The 26,252-nt window shown below is 42.5% G+C and overlaps 1 protein-coding gene across 1 annotated transcript; it reads right to left on the bottom strand.

Moving 5' to 3' along the window:
* Nucleotides 1-1,086: 1,086 nt before the first annotated feature.
* On the bottom strand, nucleotides 1,087-19,844 carry LOC106584925 (uncharacterized). Its single transcript, XM_014170623.3, has 2 exons — nucleotides 19,575-19,844; nucleotides 1,087-5,388 (listed from the first exon to the last, which is right to left on the bottom strand). Exons 1-2 carry the CDS (start codon nucleotides 19,738-19,740, stop codon nucleotides 4,061-4,063), a joined length of 1,494 nt encoding a protein of 497 aa, XP_014026098.1. The 5' UTR covers nucleotides 19,741-19,844; the 3' UTR covers nucleotides 1,087-4,060.
* Between the last annotated feature and the right edge of the window lie 6,408 nt (nucleotides 19,845-26,252).

The following is a 26,252-nucleotide window of genomic DNA, read 5'->3' as shown; positions in this document are numbered from 1 at the left end:
CCTGTCTTGTGCTTGTCTCCACCCCCCCACCAGGTGTCTCCCATTTGTCCCCATTATTCCAGTTTTTTCTGTTTGTCCCGTCAAGTCTTACCAGCGTGTTTTCCCATTATGTCGTTCTAGTTGCTGTTTTCTACTCTTCCCGGTTCTGACCATTCTGCCTGCCGTTCTGTACCTCATTGACTCTGCCCTGGATTATTGACCTCTACCTGCCCTTGTATAATAAATATATCTGGGTCATATTCTGAGTCGTGATACTCCCTGACCATCTGAGAGCCATTCCATCAATAGTCAATAATCGTGAAGGGTGTGGTAAACCTAATAAACTGGCCTGCGAGTGTATATAGGGCGCTGTTTCAGTTAATCATGTCACATGACCTGGATTTTAACTTGTATTTAAAGCTTTTCCATCAAACTGTCCACTTTTCTTTTTATGTCAGATGGTCCAGCACCATCCTCAGACAATTGCTTTAATTTCTGGAAAAGGTCATGTGACATGCTTAACCAAAACACAGGGTCCTACTTATAAATGTAAACCACGTATAGCTTCCAAATATGTTAAAACATGTCATGGATGACATGGACTGTCAGTCCTTGCATGTAGAGCACTATCTACACATTTGAGGTGTTACACCCATCGCTCAATGGAATTCCAAAACAGATTTAACGTCAAAATGTATCAAATGATTATAGCTTCACGATAGAAAGAAAAATATGGCAAACACACAGAGTAAAGACATTGTCCAACTTGTCTAAAAGATTCAGGGCTCATCTTGTGTAAAATACTTTTCTCCACTTGAGGGGGAATATAAAATAAATCAAATATCTATTGACTTATAAATTATCAACAAAAAGTGATGTGAAAACAAAACAACGGCAGGAAAGGTTGCTGAAGAGTAAATGTCTGTTATACCCTTTGATCAGAGCAACAGACTGAGAGACAATCATTTCTGTAACTGCAACAATGAGATAGTTGGTCTGATGTCTTGACAGAATTTTCAGAATTATGATGCCTTGCCGTTTAGAACTCTGTGGCGTCATAGTACCATCGTCATGACAATGGACAAACCATTTTACTGCACATTCGCACACAAGCAGAGGTTTAGTTTATTAGGATTACAATTAACTACTGTACATGCAGCACTCTTCCTGGGGTCCACATAAAACATACAAATAGATGACCAAGTACAGAACAGTAAGACAATAACATAAGATATTACATTAAATTCAAAATACAAATTAAAATAAGAGTTATATTAAAGACACCAAGAGAAAACAAAATACTATTGACACTATTTATATATATATATATATATATATATATATATCCCCTTGTATGTATGTATGTATGTATGTATGTATGTATGTATGTATGTATATATATATATATATATATATATATATATATATATACACACATACACACACACACACAGTTGAAGTCAGAAGATTACATACACCTTAGCCAAATACAGGTAAACTCAAGTTTGTCACAATTACTGACATTTAATCCTAGTAAAAATTCCCTGTCTTAGGTCAGTTAGGATCACCACTTTATTTTAAGACTGTGAAATGTCAGAATAATAGTAGAGAATGATTTATTTCAGCTTTTACTTCTTTCATCACATTCCCAGTGGGTCAGAAGTTTACATACACTCAATTCGTATTCGGTAGCATTGCCTTTAAATTGTTTAACTTGGGTCAAACGTTCCACAAGCTTCCAACAATAAGTTGGGTGAATTTTGGCCCATTCCTCCTGACAGAGCTGGTGTAACTGAGTCAGGTTTGTAGGCCTCCTTGCTCACACACGCTTTTTCAGTTCTGCCCACAAATTTTCTATAGGATTGAGGTCGGGGCTTTGTGATGGCCACTCCAATACCTTGACTTTGTTGTCCTTAAGCCATTTTGCCACAACTTTGGAAGTATGCTTGGGGTCAATGTCCATTTGGAAGACCCATTTGCGACCAAGCTTTAACTTCCTGACTGATGTCTTGAGCTGTTGCTTCAATATATCCACAATTTTCTTTCCTCGTGATGCCATCTATTTTGTGAGGTGCACCAGTCCCTCCTGCAGCAAAGCACCCCACAACATGATGCTGTCACCCCCCGTGCTTCACCGTTGGGATGGTGTTCTTCGGCTTGCAAGCCTCCCCCTTTTTGCTCCTAACATAACGATGATCATTACGGCCAAACAGTTTTATTTTTGTTTCAACAGGCCAGATGACATTTCTCCAAAAAGTACAATCTTTGTCCCCATCTGCAGTTGCAAACCGTAGTCTTTTTTATGGCGGTTTTGGAGCAGTGGCTTCTTCCTTGCTGAGCGGTCTTTAAGGTTATGTCGATATAGGATTTGTTTTACTGTGGATATACATACTTTTGTACCCATTTCCTCCAGCATCTTCACAAGGTCATTTGCTGTTGTTCTGGGATTGATTTGCACTTTTCGCACCAAAGTACATTCATCTCTAGGAGACAGAACGCGTCTCCTTCCTGAGCGGCATGATGGCTGCATGGTCCTATGGTGTTTAAACTTGAGTACTATCGTTTGTACAGATGAACATGGTACCTTCAAGCATTTGGAAATTGCTCCCAAGGATGAACCAGACTACAATTGTTTTTTTGAGGTCTTGGCTGATTTCTTTAGATTTTCCCATGAGTTCAAGCAAAGAAGCACTGAGTTTGAAGGTTGGCCTTGAAATACATCCACAGGTACACCTCCAATGGACTCAAATGATGTCAATTAGCCTATCAGAAGCTTCTAAAGCTATGACATCATTTTCTGGAATTTTCCAAGCGGTTTAAAGGCACAGTCAACTTAGTGTATGTAAACTTCTGACCCACTGGAATTGTGATACAGTGAATTATAAGTGAAATAATCTGTCTGTAAACAATTGTTGGAAAAAGTAGATGTCCTAACCGACTTGCCAAAACTATAGTTTGTTAACAAGACATTTGTGGAGTGGTTGAAAAATGAGTTTTAATGACTCCAACCTAAGTGGATGTAAACTTCCGACTTCAACTGTAGATACATCGAGTCATTATTTTTAACTATTTTGAACCCTGGACTCAACTAATCATGGATCTGAATAATTCGATTCAATGCAATTACTGGCAGGCTACATGGCAGACAATTAAAAAAAAAAACATTTTTGGTTTGCTTCTGCCCTTGAAATCAGATAAAATTAAGTCTATACCAAATTGCTGCTGTAATGTTTATCACAGGAATACCTTTGCATAGCTACAGCCCTCATGGATAATAGTTAAGAGTAAAAACTGTTTTGATTGCACAAATTGAATGAGACTAATGCTTTTAGAGTATATCGTGTTTTAGGTTCACTAAAATGATGGATAGAATTAACAGGGTATCTTTATTTGGCAGTTCAGCACTCCATCAGCATATAGCAAGCACTTTATTTTCCTCTACATTTTAATATACATGACCTTGAACAGCAATCTTCTGTTCACTATACAGAGAATGGAATACATATGCTCCTTTGTATGATGCATTTGTACATATTTGAGAGGCCTAAAACAGGACTAAAATATGGCCCCTGACTAAAACTGCTTTGGGTGGCAAGTTCAGAGCAAAATATCCATAGGCTATCTATCACCTTTCCTTACTGTGGTTATAAATCATATATATTTAAAGTTAAAGAAACATGATTAGGAAGACAAATCAAACCGTTTAGAACAATATATTTAGCTAGATAAGCAATCTGTGCCATCAAGACCTAGGGCTGGGCTGGATTAAGAATGACAGTGTAAAAAAAATACCAGGACTCAAACCCTAGTTCCTGTGACAATCAGTCAAACCCCTCAAATATTACACCAGAGGTCCAAAACCATTAGGCTAACAAGGTTGGTAGTGGTGGTACTATGGTTGCTACACTTACCCCAATTGTAGGCCTACAGAATATCATTCCTCTATTTATCTGAAACCTACAGCATGAATGACCCACACTTATTTTGCTTTTCTTTGTGTTTTCCTAGGAGTGTTGTCCTGTCCACATCCTGCCTTTTTGTTCCCATCATCTGACAAAAGATCTTTCTCCTAATTTCTTTCTTATTTCCTGTTTTCGTCCTGTTTTCCTTCTTTGTGGACGTTATTTACATGCCTCACCAGATGAGCCTTCTGAGTGAATCCTTTACCACATACTGAGCAGACATGTTGTTTCTCTCCTGTGTGAGTCCGAATATGTTCATTTAGGTGTCCCTTCTGATAGAAGCTTTTCCCGCAATCACCACAGCTAAATGGTTTCACTCCTGTGTGAGTCAGTATGTGTGTCTTTAGGGCTGCCTTCTGATTGAAGCTTTTCCCACAGTCACCACAGCTAAATGGTTTCACTCCTGTGTGAGTCAATATATGCTTCCTTAGGTGCCCCTTATGATTGAAACATCTTCCACAGTCACCACAGCGAAATGGTTTCTCTCCTGTGTGAGTAAGCATATGCCTCCTTAAGTCTCCCTTGTAACTAAAGCTTTTCCCGCAGTCACTACAGTTAAATGGTTTCTCCCCTGTGTGAGTCCGTATATGTTCGGTTAGGAGCCACTTCTGATTAAAGCTTTTTTTCCCACAGTCACCACAGCTAAATGGTTTCTCTCCTGTATGGGTTCGAATATGTTCGGTTAGATGTCCCTTCTGAATGAAGCTTTTACCACAGTCTCCACAGCTGAATGGTTTTTCTCCTGTGTGAGTCCGTACATGGTTGGTTAGATGCTGCTTGCGTTTGAAGCTTTTCCCGCAGTCACCACAACTAAATGGTTTCTCTCCTGTCTCTGCTGTATGAGTCCTCATGTGCCTGGACAGAACCCCTTTGTATTTGAAGGTCTTGCCACAAATGGAGCAGGGTTTATCCACGTGACAGAGTCGGACATGGGCCTTCAGTTTACAGGTGGAGTTGTAGTGTTTTTTGCAGAATCTGCATTCCCTGGGTCTCATCTTAGTGAGAGTCAAATGCCTCTGCAGGTCAGCTTTCAGAGCAAATGTTTCACAACAGTCACGGCAGCGTTGAGTTTTTATAGACGTGGTGTGGCTGGAGTCATTGTTTTGATTATTTAGGTGGGTCACATTGCTAAAAGGTTTGAGATCCACTAGTTTAGAGTCACGATCTCTGTTCTCCACAGTCTGGGTTTGGGGAAGAGTCAAGGACTGAAGTGGGTCCTCCTGATCACATTCACTTTTCACACAAGGAGTGAATTTGAACTCTATGATATCAGCCTCCATCCCTTGAAGCTTCTCTTTCTCCTGACTGGTACAGAGTTCCTCCTGTTCCTCTTTAATCTGTGTGGGCTCTGGATCCTCCTGCCCCAGTCTCGTGCTCCACTCCTGCTCACAGTGCTGCTGCTCAAAGGGAACCTCTTCAGAGACAGCAAGAGAGAGCTGCAGGGAGTCTGGAGGGAAAAATAAAGGAGCAGATATTATCTATACAGCCTTTAGAGATCAGGGTTGGGGTCAATTTGAATTGAAGTCAGTAAATTCAGGAAGTAAACAGAAATTCCAATTCCCAAAAAATAATAACTTGAATCCATTTTCAATTACCTCTTCTTAGTCTTACACGTACCCCCCAAAATCATGTCTCAAAGCAACTTCAAAAGTCCACTATGACAAGATACTTGTATTCAGACCCCTTCACTTTTTCCACATTTTGTTACGTTACAGCTTTATTCTAAAATTGATCAAATGAATGTTTCCTCACTCTATAAACAATACCCCATAACGACAAAGCGAAAACAGGTTTTTAGAAATTTTAGCAAATGTATTCAAAACAAAAAAACATACCTTATTTAGATAAGTATTCAGACCCTTTGCTATGAGACTTGAAATTGAGCTCAGGTGCATCCTGTTTCTATTGATTATCCTTGAGATGTTTCTACAACTTGATTGGAGTCCATCTGTGGTACATTCAATTGATTGAACATTATTTGGAAAGGCACACTCCTGTCTATATAAGGTCCCACAGTTGACAGTGCATGTTAAGAGCAAAAACCAAGTCATGAGGTCGAAGGAATTGTCCGTAGAGCACCAAGACAGGATTGTGTCGAGGCACAGATCTGGGGAAGGGTACCAAAAAATGCCTGCATCATTGAAGGTCCACAAGAACACAGTGGCCTCCATAATTCTTAAATGGAAGTTTGGAAGCACCAAGACTCTTCCTAGTCAGGATCGAGGGAAAGATGAATGGAGCGAAGTACAGAGAGATCCTTGATGAACATCTGCTCCAGAGCACTCAGGACCTCAGACTGGGGGTGAAGGTTCACCTTTCAACAGGAAAAAGACCCTAATCACACAGCCAAGACAATGCAGGTTTGGCTTCAGGACATGTCTCTAAATGTCCTTGAGTGGCCCAGCCAGAGCCCGGACCTGATCTAACATCTCTGGAGAGACCTGAAAATAACTGTGCAGCAACGCTCCCCATCCAACCTGACAGAGCTTGAGAGGATCTACAGAGAAGAATAGAAGAAACTCCCCAAATACAGGCGTGCCAAGTTTGTAGCATCATACCCAAGAAGACTCGAGGCTGTAATCTCTGTCAAAGGTGCTTCAACAAAGTACTGAGTCAAGGGTCTGAATACTTATGTTTCCATTTGCTAAAATTTCTAAAAAACATTTTTTTCTTTGTCATTATGGGGTATTGTGTATAGATTGATGAGGGAAAAAAATTCTTAATCAATTTTAGAATACTATAATGAAGTCTGGTTTAACAGCAATGCGTCAGTGTCTTTTATCCTGGCCATGCATTAGCCAAGTAGCCCATCAATGGAAGGTTTTTAAATGGTGTACTCGTAAGAATGCCTTGAAATATGAGATTTTTTGCATAATTCACAAATCACATAGTTACCTGCATAGTTCATTTTCCTTGTTCAATTATCCATCCCATTTTCAAAGAATGCGTCGTCTGATTACCAAATAAGCACTCCTCCAAACTTATTTTAATTATTCAGTGCTATAATTCCATATCAACGGCAAATATATCTTTGCTATTGAAAACGTGCTGTTAGGTTCTAAATAAACGGAGTAAAAACTCAGACGACTAGTAAAGCTCAAACCAAGTTTATTCACCCACTGGGTCACACAGCTGCATAAGACAAAGACATGTTCCCACCAGTACAAGTATTTATACCCCTTTAGGTGAGGTCTCCTTTTCTCTAAACATGACATCTTTGTTGCTAGGCAGGACGTGGGTAATAAACTGTTCCTTGTCCCTTCATGTGACCTGACCTCTGCCCCCATTCCTCACTAATCCGCAGCTATCCACCCTTATCAGTGACCACAACCATGTGATTTACTAAGTAAGGGAAAAGGCACTCAAAGCCCATGGCTCATATGCACCCTTAATTGACCCCAACATATACATTCCTCCTATATATAAACATTAACTTCTGGTGTAGCAAGTATTTCAAATTACAAACCAACAGTGCCAAATTTCTAGAGTGCAAATGTGATGCGCAAAGGCATTTAGGCCTACATGTTGAAGCCAAATAGAACATTGTAGACTGTAAACATGACAAACATATTAAGCAAAACTGGATTAATTTAACTGTTGCTATTATTCGTTACGGCATGCTATTTAATAAACGCTATCAACTTACAATGGGCTATGAAGAGAATATTCTGTGCCCTCCAGCCGAATTGGAGTTGATAACGCAAAGACCATCAATAACCTACAACCTACACCGGACTAGGACGAGAATATTCCAAAGCCCTCCAGCAGAATTGGGGTGGATGATAACGCAAAGACCATCAAAATCCTACACAACAGCATGCAGTCATAAGCCAAGGAGAACGAGTGAGTGATCAAGCCCTCGTCACACCCTCAACTTATTTATTCATCAAAACCCAGCCCTTCGGTTGTGTTCCCTTGCTCAGACATTGCAAGCATCAATCAATGGTTGCGTGACCAGCTTTGACTGAGCCATAGGGCAGCAGATTGCTATAACAGGGTGCTCTATTCGTAATTCACTCTCGAGTGTCAGAGTGTGTTCTGGACTATCAGTAAATTCAGAGCATGGTCAGATTGTCCGTTCGTAAATTCTGAGCTTTTCAGTCTCAGAGTGCACACTGGACCCTCTGGCTGAGGAGTAGGATCGATCAGAGTGTTCTGACCTCAAAATGGCAGTCAAACACCCAAGCTAACAGCTACTTCCAGGCACAAATGAGAGAATACCTCACTCCGACCATTTTACTCGTCCTAGCAGATCTGGTTAGAGTGTTTTCATGTTATCAAGAGGGTTTAGTGGCAAACTATGAAACTTGACAATGTTGCAACGGGTTGAGCCACACAAAAATGTATCGGATGGCTCCATCCAGGATATTTCAAGCTGGCTGTGGAGTGAGCTTAACTCTGTTACACTCACCCCTTCTAAACTCTACACAGCGAGCTACCCCGGCCATTGATCTGACTCCAACTGACGATCCGGGTCACAGGCATCACTGTAACGGAGGTCAGTGTGCTGCTAAAAGCTTAGCTTCTTCCACTGTCCAACTGCCCATACTGGGCTCGAACCAGTGATCCTCTGCTTCGCAAACCTTGTGCCCGCACTCCTTGATAACGTTCCAACAGGTTGAGCCAGTCAAAAAGGTACCTGTTGGATGGCTCCATCCACGACATTTCAAGCTAGCTGCAGAGTGAGCTTACGGCACATTCTTAACTGCGTTACTCTGGCAACAATGTAATTACGTTTCTTTTGCCGATGTTTACTGATACCTGTCATAACAACTGGGTACTAGGTCGTTCATATATTCCTCAATTATTCTGCGCTGTGGCACCCTCAAACCACAGTATTCTTATATTGGAGTAGATTGCCAGTGCTGATACGTAAAATACCAATCCAGGCATCTGACATGCATCAGCAACTTCTGACCAGGGAAACACTAGCATTATCCATTTTTTTTGTGACAGCTATACGAGCAGAGATGTAGAGGCGAAGCGAGAGGGTCGACTCTGCCCAAAATCTGTCTGTGCGAAATCAAGCGTTAGGCAGACCAAGAGTTTTTGTATGGGGGGGTAACGAGTGTCAAATTTGGTCAAGATAAGTGAATTGCTATTTTGATATATTAGATCAAATAAGCCTAACCTAAGTTCCATAACGCTTAGGTTGTTACGCATGTACTGATATGTGTAATGCACGTGACATTCCAGCAACTCTGCGCAAAAATATTTTATATCGGAGTTGCGCCTGTTGTTCACACGCGTATCTGGTCTCTCATTGGCTAGAATGTTCCCACCTGATCTCGCCGCCTGCCTTTTGCGGACATGTATTTCCATTGTTAGAGCGGTCAGCCGACCATCTTGTCAATATAATCACAAATCTTTGGTGAAAGTGATGACCCTTCTGCTTCACTTCCATATCCTTTCCCATATTGTTGTGAATTGGCTTCAAGATAACGAAATTCATGAAAACGCGCAGAGGTCATTTAAGATCAAATTATATTTATTTTTATGGATGAATTTACGTCTAACAAATGCCTTTTTTGAAGATTTTCGATTGCGTTTTCATTTTCTTATGACAAAAATCCTCATAAAAGGCATCTGGTAAAGTAAATTCAAGAACTAGGGTCTATTTTCCTAAATTTCCACCTGACTGACATGCCCAAAGTAAACTGCCTGTTATTCAGGCCCAGAAGCCAGGATATGCATATAATTGGTAGCATTGGATAGAAAACACTTTGAAGTTTCTAGAAATGTTAAAATAATGTCTGAGACTAACACAATTGATATAGTAGGCGAAATTCCAAAGAAAAACAAACCAGATGTTTTTTTTTGTTGTTTTTTTTAGCTCCCAGGCTCTTATAATGGAAAGCTATGGGTTCTATGTAATTCCAGCTCCCAGATTGCAATTCCTATGACTTCCACTAGATGCCAAGTCTTTGTTCATTGTTTTAGGCTTGTTTCTTCAAAAACGAGCAAGAATTGAGTTTTTGTACAAAGACCCCAGGTTCAAAATCAGTCTGTTGGCGTGCGGTGAAGAGCACGCCAATAGACTGCGCACTTACTAAATTTACTTTCTATTGAACATACTTCTTTCCATATGAAATATTATAGTATATTTACATTTTAGGATACCTTAGGATTACATAGAAATGTAGTTCGACTTGTTTGAACAAAGTTTATCGGTAGCTTTTTGGACTGCTTTGTCTGCATGTTGAACGAGTGGATTACTGAAAATCGATGGCGCCAACTAAACAGACCTTTTGGGATATAAAGCCCTATTTGCACAGGAGTAGTATAACCAGAGAACGTTGGTGATGCAACGATTACCCCATAATGTCCTTATTCCAGAGGACGATTTGGACGGGATTAGTTTGTTCAAAACTGGCCCCTGTAATTTTACTTTTTTTAAATAAATTGATCGTTATGCAGAAGCCTGGAGGTTTTTATTCGAGGAATTAGAAGATATTTCAACATGTCCAGGCGATAGCAGGCTACACTGATAACTCGAGCTTGGCTCACAAGTTTCTAAGCCATAGCAAACCATCTATGGTATAGTGTCGCCATAATATTTGAATTGAGGAAGTGATCATAATCATTATTTTAGCGATCAGAAGGTAGACGTCCAAAATGTTCCCCAAGCCTGCAGATGAGAGCTTGCACTTGATGGTTTTAGGCTAGGATTTGAAAAATATACAGTACCAGTCAAAAGTTTGGACACACCTACTCATTCCAGGGTTTTTCTTTATTTGTACTAAAACTATGAAATAACACATATGGAATCATGTAGTAACCAAAAAAAGTGTTAAACAAATGTATTTATTTATTTTATTTCACCTTTATTTAACCAGGTAGGCAGGTTGAGAACAAGTTCTCATTTACAATTGCGACCTGGCCAAAATAAAGCAAAGCAGTTCGACACATACAACAACAGAGTTACACATGGAGTAAAACAAACATACAGTCAATAATACAGTAGAAAAATAAGTCTATATACAATGTGAGCAAATGAGGTGAGATAAGGGAGGTAAAGGCAAAAAAGGCCATGGTGGCAAAGTAAATACAATATAGCAAGTAAAATACTGGAATGGTAGATTTGTAGTGGAAGAAAGTGCAAAGTAGAAATAGAAATAAATGGGGTGCAAAGGAGCAAAATAAATAAATAAATAAATAAACACAGTAGGGGAAGAGGTAGTTGTTTGTGCTAAATTATAGATGGGCTATGTATAGGTGCAGTGATCTGTGAGCTGCTCTGACAGTTGGTGCTTAAAGCTAGTGAGGGAGATAAGTGTTTCCAGTTTCAGTGATTTTTGAAGTTCGTTCCAGTCATTGGCAGCAGAGAACTGGAAGGAGAGACGGCCAAAGGAGGAATTGGCTTTGGGGGTGACTAGGGAGATATACCTGCTGGAGCGCGTGCTACAGGTGGGTGCTGCTACAGTGACCAGTGAGCTGAGATAAGGGGGACTTTACCTAGCAGGGTCTTGTAGATGACCTGGAGCCAGTGGGTTTGGCGACGAGTATGAAGCGAGGGCCAGCCAACGAGAGAGTACAGGTCGCAGTGGTGGGTAGTATATGGGGCTTTGGTGACAAAACGGATGGCACTGTGATAGACTGCATCCAGTTTATTGAGTAAGGTATGAGAGGCTATTTTGTAAATGACATCGCCGAAGTCGAGGATCGGTAGGATGGTCAGTTTTACGAGGGTATGTTTGGCAGCATGAGTGAAGGATGCTTTGTTGCGAAATAGAAAGCCAATTCTAGATTTAACTTTGGATTGGAGATGTTTGATGCGAGTCAGGAAGGAGAGCTTATAGTCTAACCAGACACCTAGGTATTCGTAGTTGTCCACATATTCTAAGCAAGAACCGTCCAGAGTAGTGATGCTGGAAGGGCGGGCAGGTGCGGGCAGCGATCAGTTGAAGAGCATGCATTTAGTTTTACTTGTATTTAAGAGCAGTTGGAGGCCACGGAAGGAGAGTTGTATGGCATTGAAGCTCGTCTGGAGGGTTATTAACACATTGTCCAAAGAAGGGCCAGAAGTATACAGAATGGTGTCGTCTGCATAGAGGTGGATCAGAGACTCACCAGCAGCAAGAGCGACATCATTGATGTATACAGAGAAAAGAGTTGGCCCAAGAACTGAACCCTGTGGCACCCCCATAGAGACTACCAGAGGCCCGGACAACAGGCCCTCCAATTTGACACATTGAAATCTATCAGAGAAGTAGTTGGTGAACCAGGCAAGGCAATCATTTGAGAAACCAAGGCTATTGAGTCTGCCGATGAGGATGTGGTGATTGACAGAGTCGAAAGCCTTGGCCAGGTCAATGAATACGGCAGCACAGTATTGTTTCTTATCAATGGCGGTAACGATATCGTTTAGGACCTTGAGCGTGGCTGAGGTGCACCCATGACCAGCTCCGAAACCAGATTGCATAGCGGAGGTGCGGTGGGATTCGAAATGGTCGGTAATTTGTTTGTTGACTTGGCTTTCGAAGACCTTAGAAAGGCAGGGTAGGATAGATATAGGTCTGCAGCAGTTTGGGTAAAGAGTGTCCCCTCCTTTGAAGAGGGGAATGACCGCGGCAGCTTTCCAATCTTTGGAAATTATATACTTTCTCAATTATAGTGGATTTATCGGAGGTGACAGAGTTTCCTATCCTCAGTGCTGTGGGCAGCTTGGAGGAGCTGCTCTTATTCTCCATGGACTTTAGTGTCCCAGAACTTTTTGGAGTTTGTGTTGCAGGAAGCAAATTTCTGCTTGAAAAAGCTAGCCTTGGCTTTTCTAACTGCCTGTGTATATTGGTTTCTAACTTCCCTGAAAAGTTGCATATCACGGGGGCTGTTCGATGCTAATGCAGAACGCCACAGGATGTTTTTGTGTTGGTTAAGGGCAGTCAGGTCTGGAGAGAACCAAGGGCTATATCTGTTCCTGGTTCTACATTTTTTGAATGGGGCATGCTTATTTAAGATGGAGAGGAAGGCATTTAAAAAAATAACCAGGCATCCTCTACTGACGGGATGAGGTCAATATCCTTCCAGGATACCCGGGCCAGGTCGATTAGAAAGGCTAGCTCGCTGAAATGTTTCAGGGAGCGTTTGATAGTGATGAGTGGAGGTCGTTTGACCGCTGACCCATTACGGATGCAGGCAATGAGGCAGTGATCGCTGAGATCTTGGTTGAAAACAGCAGAGGTGTATTTAGAGGGCTAGTTGGTTAGGATGATATCTATGAGGGTTCCCGTGTTTACGGCTATGGGGTGGTACCTGGTAGATTCATTGATAATTTGTGTGAGATTGAGGGTGGCTGGGGTGTTAAGCATGTCCCAGTTTAGGTCACCTAGCAGCACGAGCTCTGAAGATAGATGGGGGGCAATCAGTTCACATATGGTGTCCAAAGCACAGCTGTGGGCAGAGGGTGGTCTATAGCAGGTGGCAACGGTGAGAGACTTGATTTTTGAGAGATGGATTTTTAAAAGTAGAAGTTCAAATTGTTTGGGTACAGACCTGGACAGTAGGACAGAACTCTGCAGGCGATCTCTGCAGTAGATTGCAACACCGGCCCCTTTGACCATTCTATCTTGTCTGAAAATGTTGTAGTTAGGGATGAAGATTTCAGAGTTTTTGGTGGACTTCCTAAGCCAGGATTCAGACACGGCTAGGACATCCGGGTTGGCAGAGTGTGCTAAAGCAGTGAATAAAACAAACTTAGGGAGAAGGCTTCTAATGTTAACATGCATGAAACCAAGGCTATTAACGGTTACAGAAGTCATCAAAAGAGAGCACCTGGGGATAGGAGGGGAGCTAGGCACTGCAGGGCCTGGATTCACCTCTACATCACCAGAGGAGGAGTAGAATAAGGGTATGGCTAAAAGCTATGAGAATTGGTCATCTATGACGTCCAGAATAGAGTAAAAGGAGCAAGGTTTCTGGGGGCGATAAAATAGCTTCAAGGTATAATGTACAGACAAAGGTATGGTAGGATGTGAATACAGTGGAGGTAAACCTAGGCATCGAGTGATGAGAGAGATATTGTCTCAAGAAACATCATTGAAACCAGAAGATGTCATAGCATGTGTGGGTGGTGGAACTGAAAGGGTGGATAAGGTATAATGAGCAGGGCTAGAGGCTCTACAGTGAAATAAGCCAATAAACACTAACCAGAACAGCAATGGACAAGGCATATTGACATTAAGGAGAGGCATGCTTAGCCGAGTGATCATAAGGGTCCCGTGAGATTCAGACAGCGAGCAGGGCCATAGGTAGCAAGCTGGCAGAAGATGGAGGGAGGTCTGTTTTTAGCCACCTCGTGCGTTTCCGTCTGTAGATTAGTGGGGGTTCCGCGTGGTAGGGGGACCAGTCCAATTGGCAAAATAGTTATATACTGCTCAAAAAAATAAAGGGAACACTTAAATAACACAATGTAACTCCAAGTCAATCACACTTCTGTGAAATCAAACTGTCCACTTAGGAAGCAACACTGATTGACAATAAATTTCACATGCTGTTGTGCAAATGGAATAGACAACAGGTGGAAATTATAGGCAAATTAGCAAGACACCCCCAATAAAGGAGTGATTCTGCAGGTGGTAACCACAGACCACTTCTCAGTTCCTATGCTTCCTGGCTGATGTTTTGGTCACTTTTGAATGCTGGCGGTGCTTTCACTCTTGTGGTAGCATGAGACGGAGTCTACAACCCACACAAGTGGCTCAGGTAGTGCAGCTCATCGAGGATGGCACATCAATGCGAGCTGTGGCAAGAAGGTTTGCTGTGTCTGTCAGTGTAGTGTCCAGAGCATGGAGGCACAGCCAGGAGACAGGCCAGTATATCAGGAGACGTGGAGGAGGCCGTAGGAGGGCAACAACCCAGCAGCAGGACCGCTACCTCCGCCTTTGTGCAAGGAGGAGCAGGAGGAGCACTGCCAGAGCCCTGCAAAATAACCTCCAGCAGGCCACAAATGTGCATGTGTCTGCTCAAACGGTCAGAAACAGACTCCATGAGGGTGGTATGAGGGCCCGACCTCCACAGGTAGGGGTTGTGCTTCCAGCCCAACACCGTGCAGGACGTTTGGCATTTGCCAGAGAACACCAAGATTGGCAAATTCGCCACTGGCGCCCTGTGCTCTTCAAAGATGAAAGCAGGTTCACACAGAGCACATGTGACAGATGTGACAGTCTGGAGATGCCGTGGAGAACGTTCTGCTACCTGCAACATCCTCCAGCATGACCGGTTTCGCGGTGGGTCAGTCATGGTGTGGGGTGGCATTTCTTTGGGGGGGCCGCACAGCCCTCCATGTGCTCGCCAGAGGTAGCCTGACTGCCATTAGGTACCGAGATGAGATCCTCAGACCCCTTGTGAGACCATATGCTGGTGCGGTTGGCCCTGGGTTCCTCCTAATGCAAGACAATGCTAGACCTCATGTGGCTGGAGTGTGTCAGCAGTTCTTGCACGAGGAAGGCATTGATGCTATGGACTGGCCCGCCCGTTCCCCAGACCTGAATCCAATTGAGCACATCTGGGACATCATGTCTCGCTCCATCCACCAACGCCACGTTGCACCACAGACTGTCCAGGAGTTGGCGGATGCTTTAGTCCAGGTCTGGGAGGAGATCCCTCAGGAGACCATCCGCCACCTCATCAGGAGCATGCCCAGGCATTGTAGGGAGGTCATACAGGCACGTGGAGGCCACACACACTACTGAGCCTCATTTTGACTTTTTTTAAGGACATTACATCAAAGTTGGATCAGCCTGTAGTGTGGTTTTCCACTTTAATTTTGAGTGTGACTCCAAATCCAGACCTCCATGGGTTGATAAATTGGATTTCCATTGATGATTTTTGTGTGATTTTGTTGTCAGCACATTCAACTATGTAAAGAAAAAAGTATTTAATAAGATTACTTCATTCATTCAGATCTAGGATGTGTTATTTTAGTGTTCCCTTTATTTTTTTGAGCAGTGTAGTTATAGTGGCCCAAGAAAATTGTCCAATAGACCTATTCAGATAGCAGCCGATAAGACAGCTAACGATTAGCAGGCCGCAGATGGGCGTTCAGGTTACATCGCGACGGAGGGGCCAGTTGGATAACTCCCTCGGGCAGATAACGTCGGTAGTCCAGTCGCGAAGGCCCGATGGGGCTCCGCATCGGCAGTAAAACGGGTCCGGATAGGTGATTGTAGCCCAGGAGTGGCTGTTGGAACTCTTCAGCTGGCTAGCTCCAGAATAATTGATGTTAGCTCCGGGACCGACGTTAGCCAATAGTCACTCGGGTAGCAGCTAGCTAGCTGCAAGATCCAGGTGTAAATGTCCAGAGCCTGCGGAAGAAATCCGGGGATATGGAGAGAAAATAGGTCCGGTATGCTCTGGTCTGAGTCGCGCTGTACAAAACTGGCGATAGCTTTTCGAGTTAAGGGATAGCTGATGACCACCAACCGTGGCTATCTGAACTCCAACATTAGCCAGTGAGCTGGTCAACCTCTGGCTATCTTCCGTTGAGGATTTTAGATGAGGTAAATAATACTTTTTTTTTTGTTAAATTGGTGAGGCGGGTTGCAGGAGTGTTTTGAGGTTGAGTTTTTGGAAAAAAATATATAAAAAGATATGTGAAGAAAAGAGATGTGTGTGTGTATATATATATATATATATATATATATATATATATATATATATATATATATATATATATATATATACATACACACACACACGGGACACGACAAGACGAAGGACAAAGACGTCTGACTGCTACGCCATCTTGGATTGGAAGATTTGGAAGAAATCAAAATATATTTTATATGAGATTCTTCAAAGTAACTGCCCTTTGCCTTGACAGCTTTGCACACTTTTGGCATTCTCTCAACCAGCTTCACGAGGTAGTAACCTGGAATGCATTTCAATTAACAGGTATGCCTTGTTAAAAGTAAATTATTTTTTAGCTTAGTTGGTCAATTTGCAGTGTACAAATTAATTATTTTTCTGTCTTCCCGGCCATGATTAAGCTGACACCTGCTCGTCAAACATCTCATTCCAAAATCATGGGCATTAATATGGAGTTGGTTCCCCCTTTGCTGGTACAAGAGCCTCCACTCTTCTGGGAAGGCTTTCCACTTTCCCTTCACTGGAACTAAGGGGCCTAGCCCGAACCATGAAAAACAGCCCCAGTTAATTATTCCTCCTTCACCAAACTTTACAGTTGGCACTATGCATTGGGGCAGGTAGTGTTCTCCTGGCATCTGCCAAAACCAGATTAGTCCGTCGGACTTCCAGATGCTGAAGCGTACTTCATCACTCCAGAGAACGGGTTTCCACTGCTCCAGAGGCCAATGGCGGCGACCTTTACACCACTCCAGCCGACGCTTGGCATTGCACATAGTGATCTTAGGCATGTGTGCGGCTGCCCAGCCATGGAAACCCATTTCACGAAGCTCCCGACAAACAGTTCTTGTGTTGACGTTGCTTCCAGAGACAATTTGGAATTTTATGTGCTTCAGCACTCGGCGATCCCGTTCTGTGAGCTTGTGTGGCCTACCACTTCGCAGCTGAGCCGTTGTTGCACCTAGACGTTTCCACTTCACAATAACAACACTTACAGTTCACCGGGGCAGCTCTAGCAGGGCAGCAATTTGACAAACTGACTTGTTGGAAAGGTGGCATCCTATGACAGTGCCATGTTGAAAGTCACTGAGCTCTTTCAGTAAGACCATTCTACTGCCAATGTTGTCTATGGAGACTGCATGGCTGTGTGCTCGATTTTATACACCTGTCAGCAACAGGTGTGGCTGAAATAGCCAAATCCACTAATTTTAAGGGGTGTCCACTTACTTTTGTATATGTAGTGTATTTAGCTGGCTTCTAGCCTAGTGTTTGATATGCAATGCGATCTCCTCGGAAGTCTCACGCATTGGCTGTGAGACACACTCCTTTGACCCTCTTCTCACACTCTCACAGCACACCTCACGCATTAAAAATACTGCTTTTATTTTTCTAATTTGTCCACTGTATAGTGAGCACATACATTTTTCAACTGTCCTCCAAATAGTTTCGAAATCGGAGCATGTGATCTCATCTGCGACGGCAACTTAACATCACGAGCGAAACCTCTAATTGTCCTGTCTTGCCACGGCACTTTGAACCGTGACACATTAAAGCATTTCATTGGTCTAGGTGCAGCAGGTAACCTAGTGGTTAGAGCATTGGGTCAGTAACCGAAAGGTTGCTAGATCAAATTCCAGAGCTCACAAGGTGTAAATCTGTTGTTCTGTCCCTGAACAAGGCAGTTAACCCACTGTTCCTAGACCGTCATTGTAAATAAGAATTTGTTCCTTACTGACTTGCCTAGTTAAACGAAGGTTAAATTTTTTTTTTCTATAGTTATGTAAGGGATCAACAGGATTGGATACATGTTTTAAAGAAACACACCTCAAGATTAGAGTGGAGCTGAATGGAGAGAGCGAATGTTCTCCGCTGAATTTATTTAACTAAAAGGAGCATGTACAATGTTGTCAACTAAATTAGGTTGCTGGTACTCCCATCCTTATTGCAAAATGCAGCCTTTTGACAGCATGTACTAGTCGATTTGATCACATTAGTCCCCTAATTTGGTGATTGTCATTTAGGCTGTGACAATTTAAAAGCAGCAGTGTGTTTTAACAGGGAAGTTTTGTAAGGTGACCTGATTTGTAACTATAAAAATAAGTGTGTTGTACAGCTTGTGAACCTAGAAGTGTCAATTTCACCCCTCAAAAATCTACAAGTAACAAAGTCGTCGAAGTTTGAGTGCTCATTTAAATGTTCAAAACATCCTGAATACACCTGACCTATGGTTTTTATTTCCCACCCTGGTCATAGTTTAGGCCTGTGTCAAAATACGTAGAATGGCAGGAAATTCGCTGTAAAAAAGTTAAATATTCCCTAGTCCCCAGTAGAGGGGTAGTGCCAGGGGGTAATGAAATTCACATCGCAAATCTCAAGCTTTTTTCAAAAGTTGGCAGCCCTGACAATGCAAACTCTTCTAGCTATGCCAGGAAACATCGGGCAACATCCGCTCATTGGTATGGATGTATCCAATTAATGTCAATAGAAAGAAGCTTAAACACACGCAAATGTAGCTACTGGCTGCAGAGGTCGTGACTGTATTAGCCGTAGCTAGTTGGCTAGCTAGCAAGCAAGGGGCAAGAACGTTGCCAGCGACCATGGAACATAGCTATAGAACGAACTGGGCAGCGTCCATGAATATCAAACTAAACGAACGACTGGGTCGCGTCTAGCAACCAAAAGATGAGAAAATTCATTATCTTGTAAAAAAAAAATATATATATATATATATATATATATATATATCCCGCTTATATACCACAGTTGCCGAGTAAAACAATACTAAAGTACACTTACCGGAAAAAATGTATATATGTATATTGAAAATTTATATAAAATTTATATAATTTATATTTATAATTTATATATATATACATTTTTTCCGGTAAGTGTACTTTAGTATTGTTTTACTTGGCAACTGTGGTATATAAGCGGGATAAAGGCCTGAGTTGTGTACATTACCAGCTTGGGGAAAATTTGTCGGGCGTTTATCCCTTACATAATTACATAACCCTAGATCCCCTGGTAGATATCTACTAGCTACATACTAACCAATTCTACTTAGTTTTATCTTCGGTGTGATCTGCAGCAGTCTCCGTAGCCGATCATTCTCCTCCTTGTACTCTGCCACCGTTTTCTCAACTACCGCGGAAATCTCCAGGGCAGCCGCCGTTAAACGTTCATTTAAAAACACACGAAACGACTGTAGTTTAGACATTTCCGACTGAGTGAGGTGGGTAGTCGGCCTATTCCGTCCAGTCAGTAGGTCTTGAATCCGCAAGGAATGTTCATAACCAAAACAAACTAGTCTCCAAATCTACTTCCTTTCTCTTCTTCTTTGGGTTTCATGGCGAACGACACGCAAAATGCGTATTGTCGCCACCAAATGGACGGGGGTGAAACATTTACAAAACAAAAGTAAACTCCACAGGGGAAGGGAAAATTAAGATGAATTCACACAAACTCCCCAAAAAGTATTAATTAAAAATATACACATTCCCATTCCTTCAGTCATTCGCAAACTCAAATACCCTGCTCAGTCTCTGGGGCCTGAGTGGGTGGGACTGCACAAGACAGTAACACACATGCATACTCCCAGATGTTGTTGGTGTACCAGCCATACAACTATTAACAAGTTTACAATGGCAGACATCCATTTTCCTTAACACAAATACACATAAGCTGTTCATGTGATGTCACCATTACTCACTCGTTACAACATATGCTTTTACCAAATTTATTCAAAAACTCATATTTTCTTTCTCCTAGTAATCATCTTTTATGCAGTGCAAGTGAAATGGATAATCAAACACGTCCTCTGTTGCTGCATTGAATAATATAATTGCCATGCAATCTGATATCTTGTGCTTTCTGTCCATTCCTTTGAAGAAAGTGAATTATCCTACAGGAAATTCTCTGAAGGATGAGGAAGGGATCCTGCAGGTTGTCCAGAGGAAAATGGCCCTGAAAATCTTGTAGAATTACCTACAGGAATCTTACCTACAGGATATCCCACTGTATTTTGGGGCCAATTCCTGCAGGTGGTCCTTCAGGAAAAAAATCCTGCAAGATTTATTTGACGACTATCTGCAGGATTGTTTCCCTGCAGGATTCCTGTAGGACTTTTTTTGTAAGGGCAATTAAAACATTTTGCTCCTTGGCCATTCTCTTCATCTAAACTAAATCTAGTTTTGTGGTTTTCGTCTTCTTTTGTGTTTAACAGCGGCTGGTGCACCCAGAAATGTACAAAGCAGCCAGACCAGTAGTAAAGGAAAACAATAACAAATTAAATCCAGGCAAACAGTGGTTATCATAACATCCTAGACTGGCTAGTCAGTTGGTTTGCTAAGACAACTAAGAGGCTAGTTAACTAGCTAGTTAGCTATTGTTTTTATTTTAACAAGAACAGAAGAATTGGCTTGGAAATGGCACAGATCTCCCGAGTGGTTACTCCAAGGTGGACTTTTCCTGTAACTGAGGTGCAGTGACCCTTTGGAGCCATATCCAGCATCACCCAGGTGGGTGCTACACGATGTTTGAGGAGTACCTTACCACAGGGCCTACAAAGAGGCTGGGGATGGCAATTCATTCACTTGAAATCAATTAGTGAACACACAATGTCAGGACGAGGCCAGTAAGCTGTGGTCCACCTTCCTTATCTCCCACAGTGATTAGCCAACCCTTACCATCATGGCTCCCATTTCTGGCCATTTTGGCCAGTACCGGGCCCAGCTGAGTTATGTAGGTAAAGGCGAGGCCCCTAACAGAGTGCCTTCGAAAAGTATTCAGACTATGTGACTTTTTCCACATTTTGTTACATTACACCCTTATTCTAAAATGGATTAAATAGTTTTTTTCCCCTCATCAATCTACACACAATACCCCATAATGACAAAGCAGAAACAGGTTTTTATAAATGTTCGCTAATTTATAAAAATAAAAACCTGAAATATCCCATTTATATAAGTACTCAGTACTTTGTTGAAGCACCTTTGGCACCGATTACAGCATTAAGTCTTCTTGGGTATGACGCTACAAGGTTGGAACACCTATATTTGAGGAGTTTCTCACATTCTTCTCTGCAGATCCTCTCAAGCTCTGTCAGGTTGGATGGGGAACTCTGCTGCACAGCTATTTTCAGGTCTCTCCAGAGATGTTAGATCGGGTTCAAGTCAAGGCTCTGGCTGGGCTACTCAAGGACATTCAGAGACTTGTCCCGAAGCCATTCGTGCATTGTCTTGGCTGTGTGCCTAGGGTTGTTGTCCTGTTGGAAGGTGAACCTTCACCCCAGGTCCTGAGCAGGTTGCTCCGTTCATCTTTCCATCGATCCTGACTAGTCTCCCAGTCCCTGCCACTGAAAAACACCCCCACAGCATGATGCTGCCACCTCCATGCTTCAACGTAAGCATGGTGCCAGGTTTCCTCCAGACGTGATGCTTGGCATTCAGGCCAAAGATTTCAATCTTGGTTTCATCAGACCAGAGAATCTTGTTTCTTTAGGTGCCTTTTGGCAAACTCCAAATGGGCTGTCATGTGCCTTTTACTGAAGATTGGCTTCCGTCTGGCCACTCTAACATAAAGGCCTGATTGGTGGAGTTTTGCTGGACACAGTTAAAAAATTGCCATTTAAAAGCATTTTGTTGTGTTAAAGCCGGAATTTAAAATGGATTAAATTGCGATTTTGTGTCACAGGCCTACACACAATAGCCCATAATGTTAGATTGCATCATCTGGGGATCTGTTGGGGAGGTATGCAAATTGGAGTGGGTCTACAGTGTCTGGGATGATGGCGTTTTGTAATAGTATTCCACGGTGTAATAGGATTCCACCTTCCTCCTATATTGTCCTTTTGATGTCTCGTCTGAGGTCATAGCAGGCTTTCTTGTATGCATCCATGTCCCTGTCCCGTATTGAAAGGTGTCCAGGTGATCCTGGAACCTGTGGTGCTGTGAAATGATGGATGAGGATTTGAGGGAGCACCTTAAGAACATAAATGAGTAAGTGTTCTTTACACTTCAATTTGACGTGTCGACAGACGTAAGGTGGCTTAGTAGAGGTAAATTCCTGCAGAGATTTAGGGATCTGTTATTTGAAATCAAGGAGTTTCTGGCCTCAAAAGATGCAAAATATGAGCAGTTGCAAGACAAAGTGTGGCTGTTAAATTTAGCTTTTTTGGCTGAATGAGCTCAATTTTGAGCTGCAAGGAAAATACACAAATATTGTTGAAATTATTAGCTTTATGACAGCTTTTAAACAAAAATTGAAATTGCTGTCCTCACAATCGCAACGACATGAACTGAGGAATTTCAAAAATATGTCAGAGCTTGAAAGTCAGGGAAAAGCACCAGCACTTTGTGACTGTGGTCGATACGTTGAACATTATCGCAGACTTTGACCGACGCTTTCAAGACTTTGCGATCTTGGAACCTGTGGCAACATTTATGTGTTTATGTTTGGTGTGGAAGTTGATGTTGACGAAATTGCAAAAGAAATTGCATAATTTCTTCACATGGAGGCATCAGCCGTCGAGAGGGAAATTTTGACTCTGCAAAGCGACCTACAAATCAAATTGAGGGCATCAGGGGAACACTTTCGGAATATTTATCATGGAGGAAAAATATCCAAACATGAGAAAAGTTGCCATGTACTTGACAGCGTTTTTTTGGATCTACCTACCTTTGTGAGTCAACATTTTCAGACATGAAGATCAAGTCAAAATACCGGTCCACTCTAACAGATGATCACCTGGACACCTGCTTGAAGATAGCAATCAGTAGCTACAACCCAGACTATACAAAGCTTGCTGACAGCATGCAGTGCAAATCATCCAATCAATAAGGTGAAATGTTATTTAACTTTGGCTAGGGGAGGGGGCGGGGGGTAGACCGCATTAGGAAAAGGGTGGGAAAAGTAGATTCTATCTAACTGAAGTCTGGGCACCCTTGCTCTAGCCTTTAGACGGATATTTCCTCTAAACCATGGTTTTTGGTTTGGATACGTTCTTATAGTCACTGTGCGGACGACATCATCTATGCACTTATTGAGGAAGCCCGTGACTGTTGTGGTAAACTCCTAAATGCAATCGGATGAATACCGCAACATATCCCAGTCTGTACTAGCAAAACAGTCTTGTAGCATCGCGTCTAGTTCCTCCGACCACCTCAGTATTTTGCACATCTTTGTAAACAGGAAGCAGGAGAATGGAGTGTAGGGATGGGTACCGAAACCCGGTATTAAACGGGCCCCGGGGCTAAATTATGAAAGACTGTAGTATTGATAAGCTCCGATGTTATCAGTTCTGATTTCAGTACTGGATAAATTAAGAAAATACATGTCCTATTTATTATTGCTAACCTAAACATTATCTTGCACATTTTATCTCACCAACCGCTTCTAATTTGCAATAAGATTAAGACATTCGTCTATGATGCATTTTAGCTATTCCCAATCCAGAAGAGAGATCTCTCATGCGGAGCCTGTGTCTCTCACACGCTACAACACACACACACACACACACACACACACACACACACACACACACACACACACACACACACACACACACACACACACACACACACACACACACACACACACACACACACACACACACACACACACGAAAGACCCTGCTCTTAATTAGTGACGATGGCGGAGAGAACTAAACGTTCAAAAGTGTGGTTACACGTCACTAGAGTCGATGCTGACAATGCTCGTTGCCACAAGTGCAACAACACTTTTGCTTGTAAGGGCGGAAACAGGAGCAATCTGTCCAAACATCTATCGAAAGTGCGTCATGTACAGGCAGAGAAATGTAGTTTGACTGCATAGCTCGTAGTTCATCTCTCGTTGTCCGATCAACATTAGATATGTATGCTAGGAGCCTAGAGCCCACACAGAGTTAACTAAATTATGTGAACATGGGTTCATGATCAAAGTAACCACTAGCCAGCTGATTGTTTAGCTATGGGTGCGTTCATAAATTCAATCACCCATTTAAAGATTTTGCAACTTGTTTGTTAAAGTTGCAGCTACAATGAAGCAACCCACTCCTCCCTCTAATACTGCTGGTCCAAGACAGACAAGCCCAAAGGCCCTTCACTCTGGCAGCTAGTGGGAGGATGACTGAGGAGAGGGTGAATGAGTGCCACCTAACTGTGACCAAGTTCGTAGTGAAAGGCCTACACCCCTTTGCAACAGTGGAGTCCAAGGGCTTTAGGTAACAGTCTGTCAGTATTTATTGAATTGTATTAATTTTTAGGATATAGTAGTATAAAAGGGTTGTATGTTAGTCCCATCACTCCACAATACAATACACAACACAATAATGATAATTCAACACATGAAAACTATATTTTTTACTGTAGGGAGATGAGCAAGGCACTCAACCCCAAATATACCCCTCCCCCAAGCAGTTACATCAGTGACACATTAATTCCTACCTGGTGTGGTGTAGAAAAGGCCAATGTGATCACTGAGCTGAAGGACGTGCCAAAGCTGGCCATCACATCAGATGGGTGGACCAGCCTCTGTCAGGACCACCATCTCACTGTTACAGTGCACTACACAAGCCAGGGCAGTGTAAAACAGAAGGTCCTCCACACCAGGGCAATGTAAAAATCGCAAACTGGCGAAGTAGTGGCAGGAGATCTCAGACATTGAGATAGAGCTGAGCAAAGATTGTAGCTGTGACTGTTGATAATGCTGGCAATATGGATGTTGCCATCAAGAGGCTACACATCCTAAAAATAGGATGCTTTGAGCACACATTGAATCTGGCAGACCAGAAAATCTACAAAATAACTTCCATTGATAAATGGGCAGCCCGAATCAGCAGTGGTCGTGTGGTTCAAGAGATCCTCAATGTCCAAAACAGTCTTGAAGGAAAAGCAGCAGCTCCTTGCTGGTTTTTACATTTCTAACATGAGTCAATAACCCCTAAAAGAGGAATGTTTTGGTTTTTATGACGGTAATTATAAGCCAATTCATCAGTTTAAAAATAAAAGAAAACACTAAATCAGACTTCACCTCTGAAGTGATCGAGGTACACCAAATATGCTCTACACAGGACCAATAGTTATTCAACAGTCACTGTCTGAGACTAATGTAAAGACTCTGTCATAAGAAGCTGTGCAGCCAAGGCAACTAGGTTCTAGGTTCTTAAAGTATTATTTATTTAGAAATCCGTGACTCTGCCCCTAAAACCAAGCATACCACGAGGAAGACCGTTATCGGTGTGAAGCGTATCTCCGGTCTGATCTACGAGGAGACCCGCCATGTCCTGAAGGTGTTCCTGGAGAACGTGATCCGTGACGCTGTCACCAACACCAAGCATGCCAAGAGGAAGACCGTTACCGCCATGGACGTGGTCTATGCTCTGAAATGCCAGGGACGCACCCTGTACGGTTTCGGCGGTTAAACACACTGTTTTCGGCACTTCAACATCCTAACTTGAAACTAAAAGCTCTTAAGAGCCACCCACATCCGCTTCAAAAGGGCCAATTCCATATAGTGGTTGGTATGTTATTGGAATATTGTTTAGGTATGCTATTTGGTAGGAAAGCATGAGCCAATCCGAGTGGACAGGGAGCATTAATGACAGGACTCTGTTCAGTGCAGCCTTTACGCACAGAGTGAGGCCTATGTGTGACAGTGCCAAAGTGGGCAATTCTAGGATCAGCGTTATTTGGAGCAGCAATCATGCCCCCCCCACACTTTTTGAAACACACA

Source organism: Salmo salar, chromosome 02, assembly GCF_965601325.2.
Source record: "Salmo salar chromosome 02, fSalSal1, whole genome shotgun sequence".
Lineage (NCBI taxonomy): Eukaryota > Metazoa > Chordata > Actinopteri > Salmoniformes > Salmonidae > Salmo > Salmo salar.
Note: the sequence above shows the minus strand (reverse complement) of the source record. Positions and strands in the feature narration are given on the sequence as shown.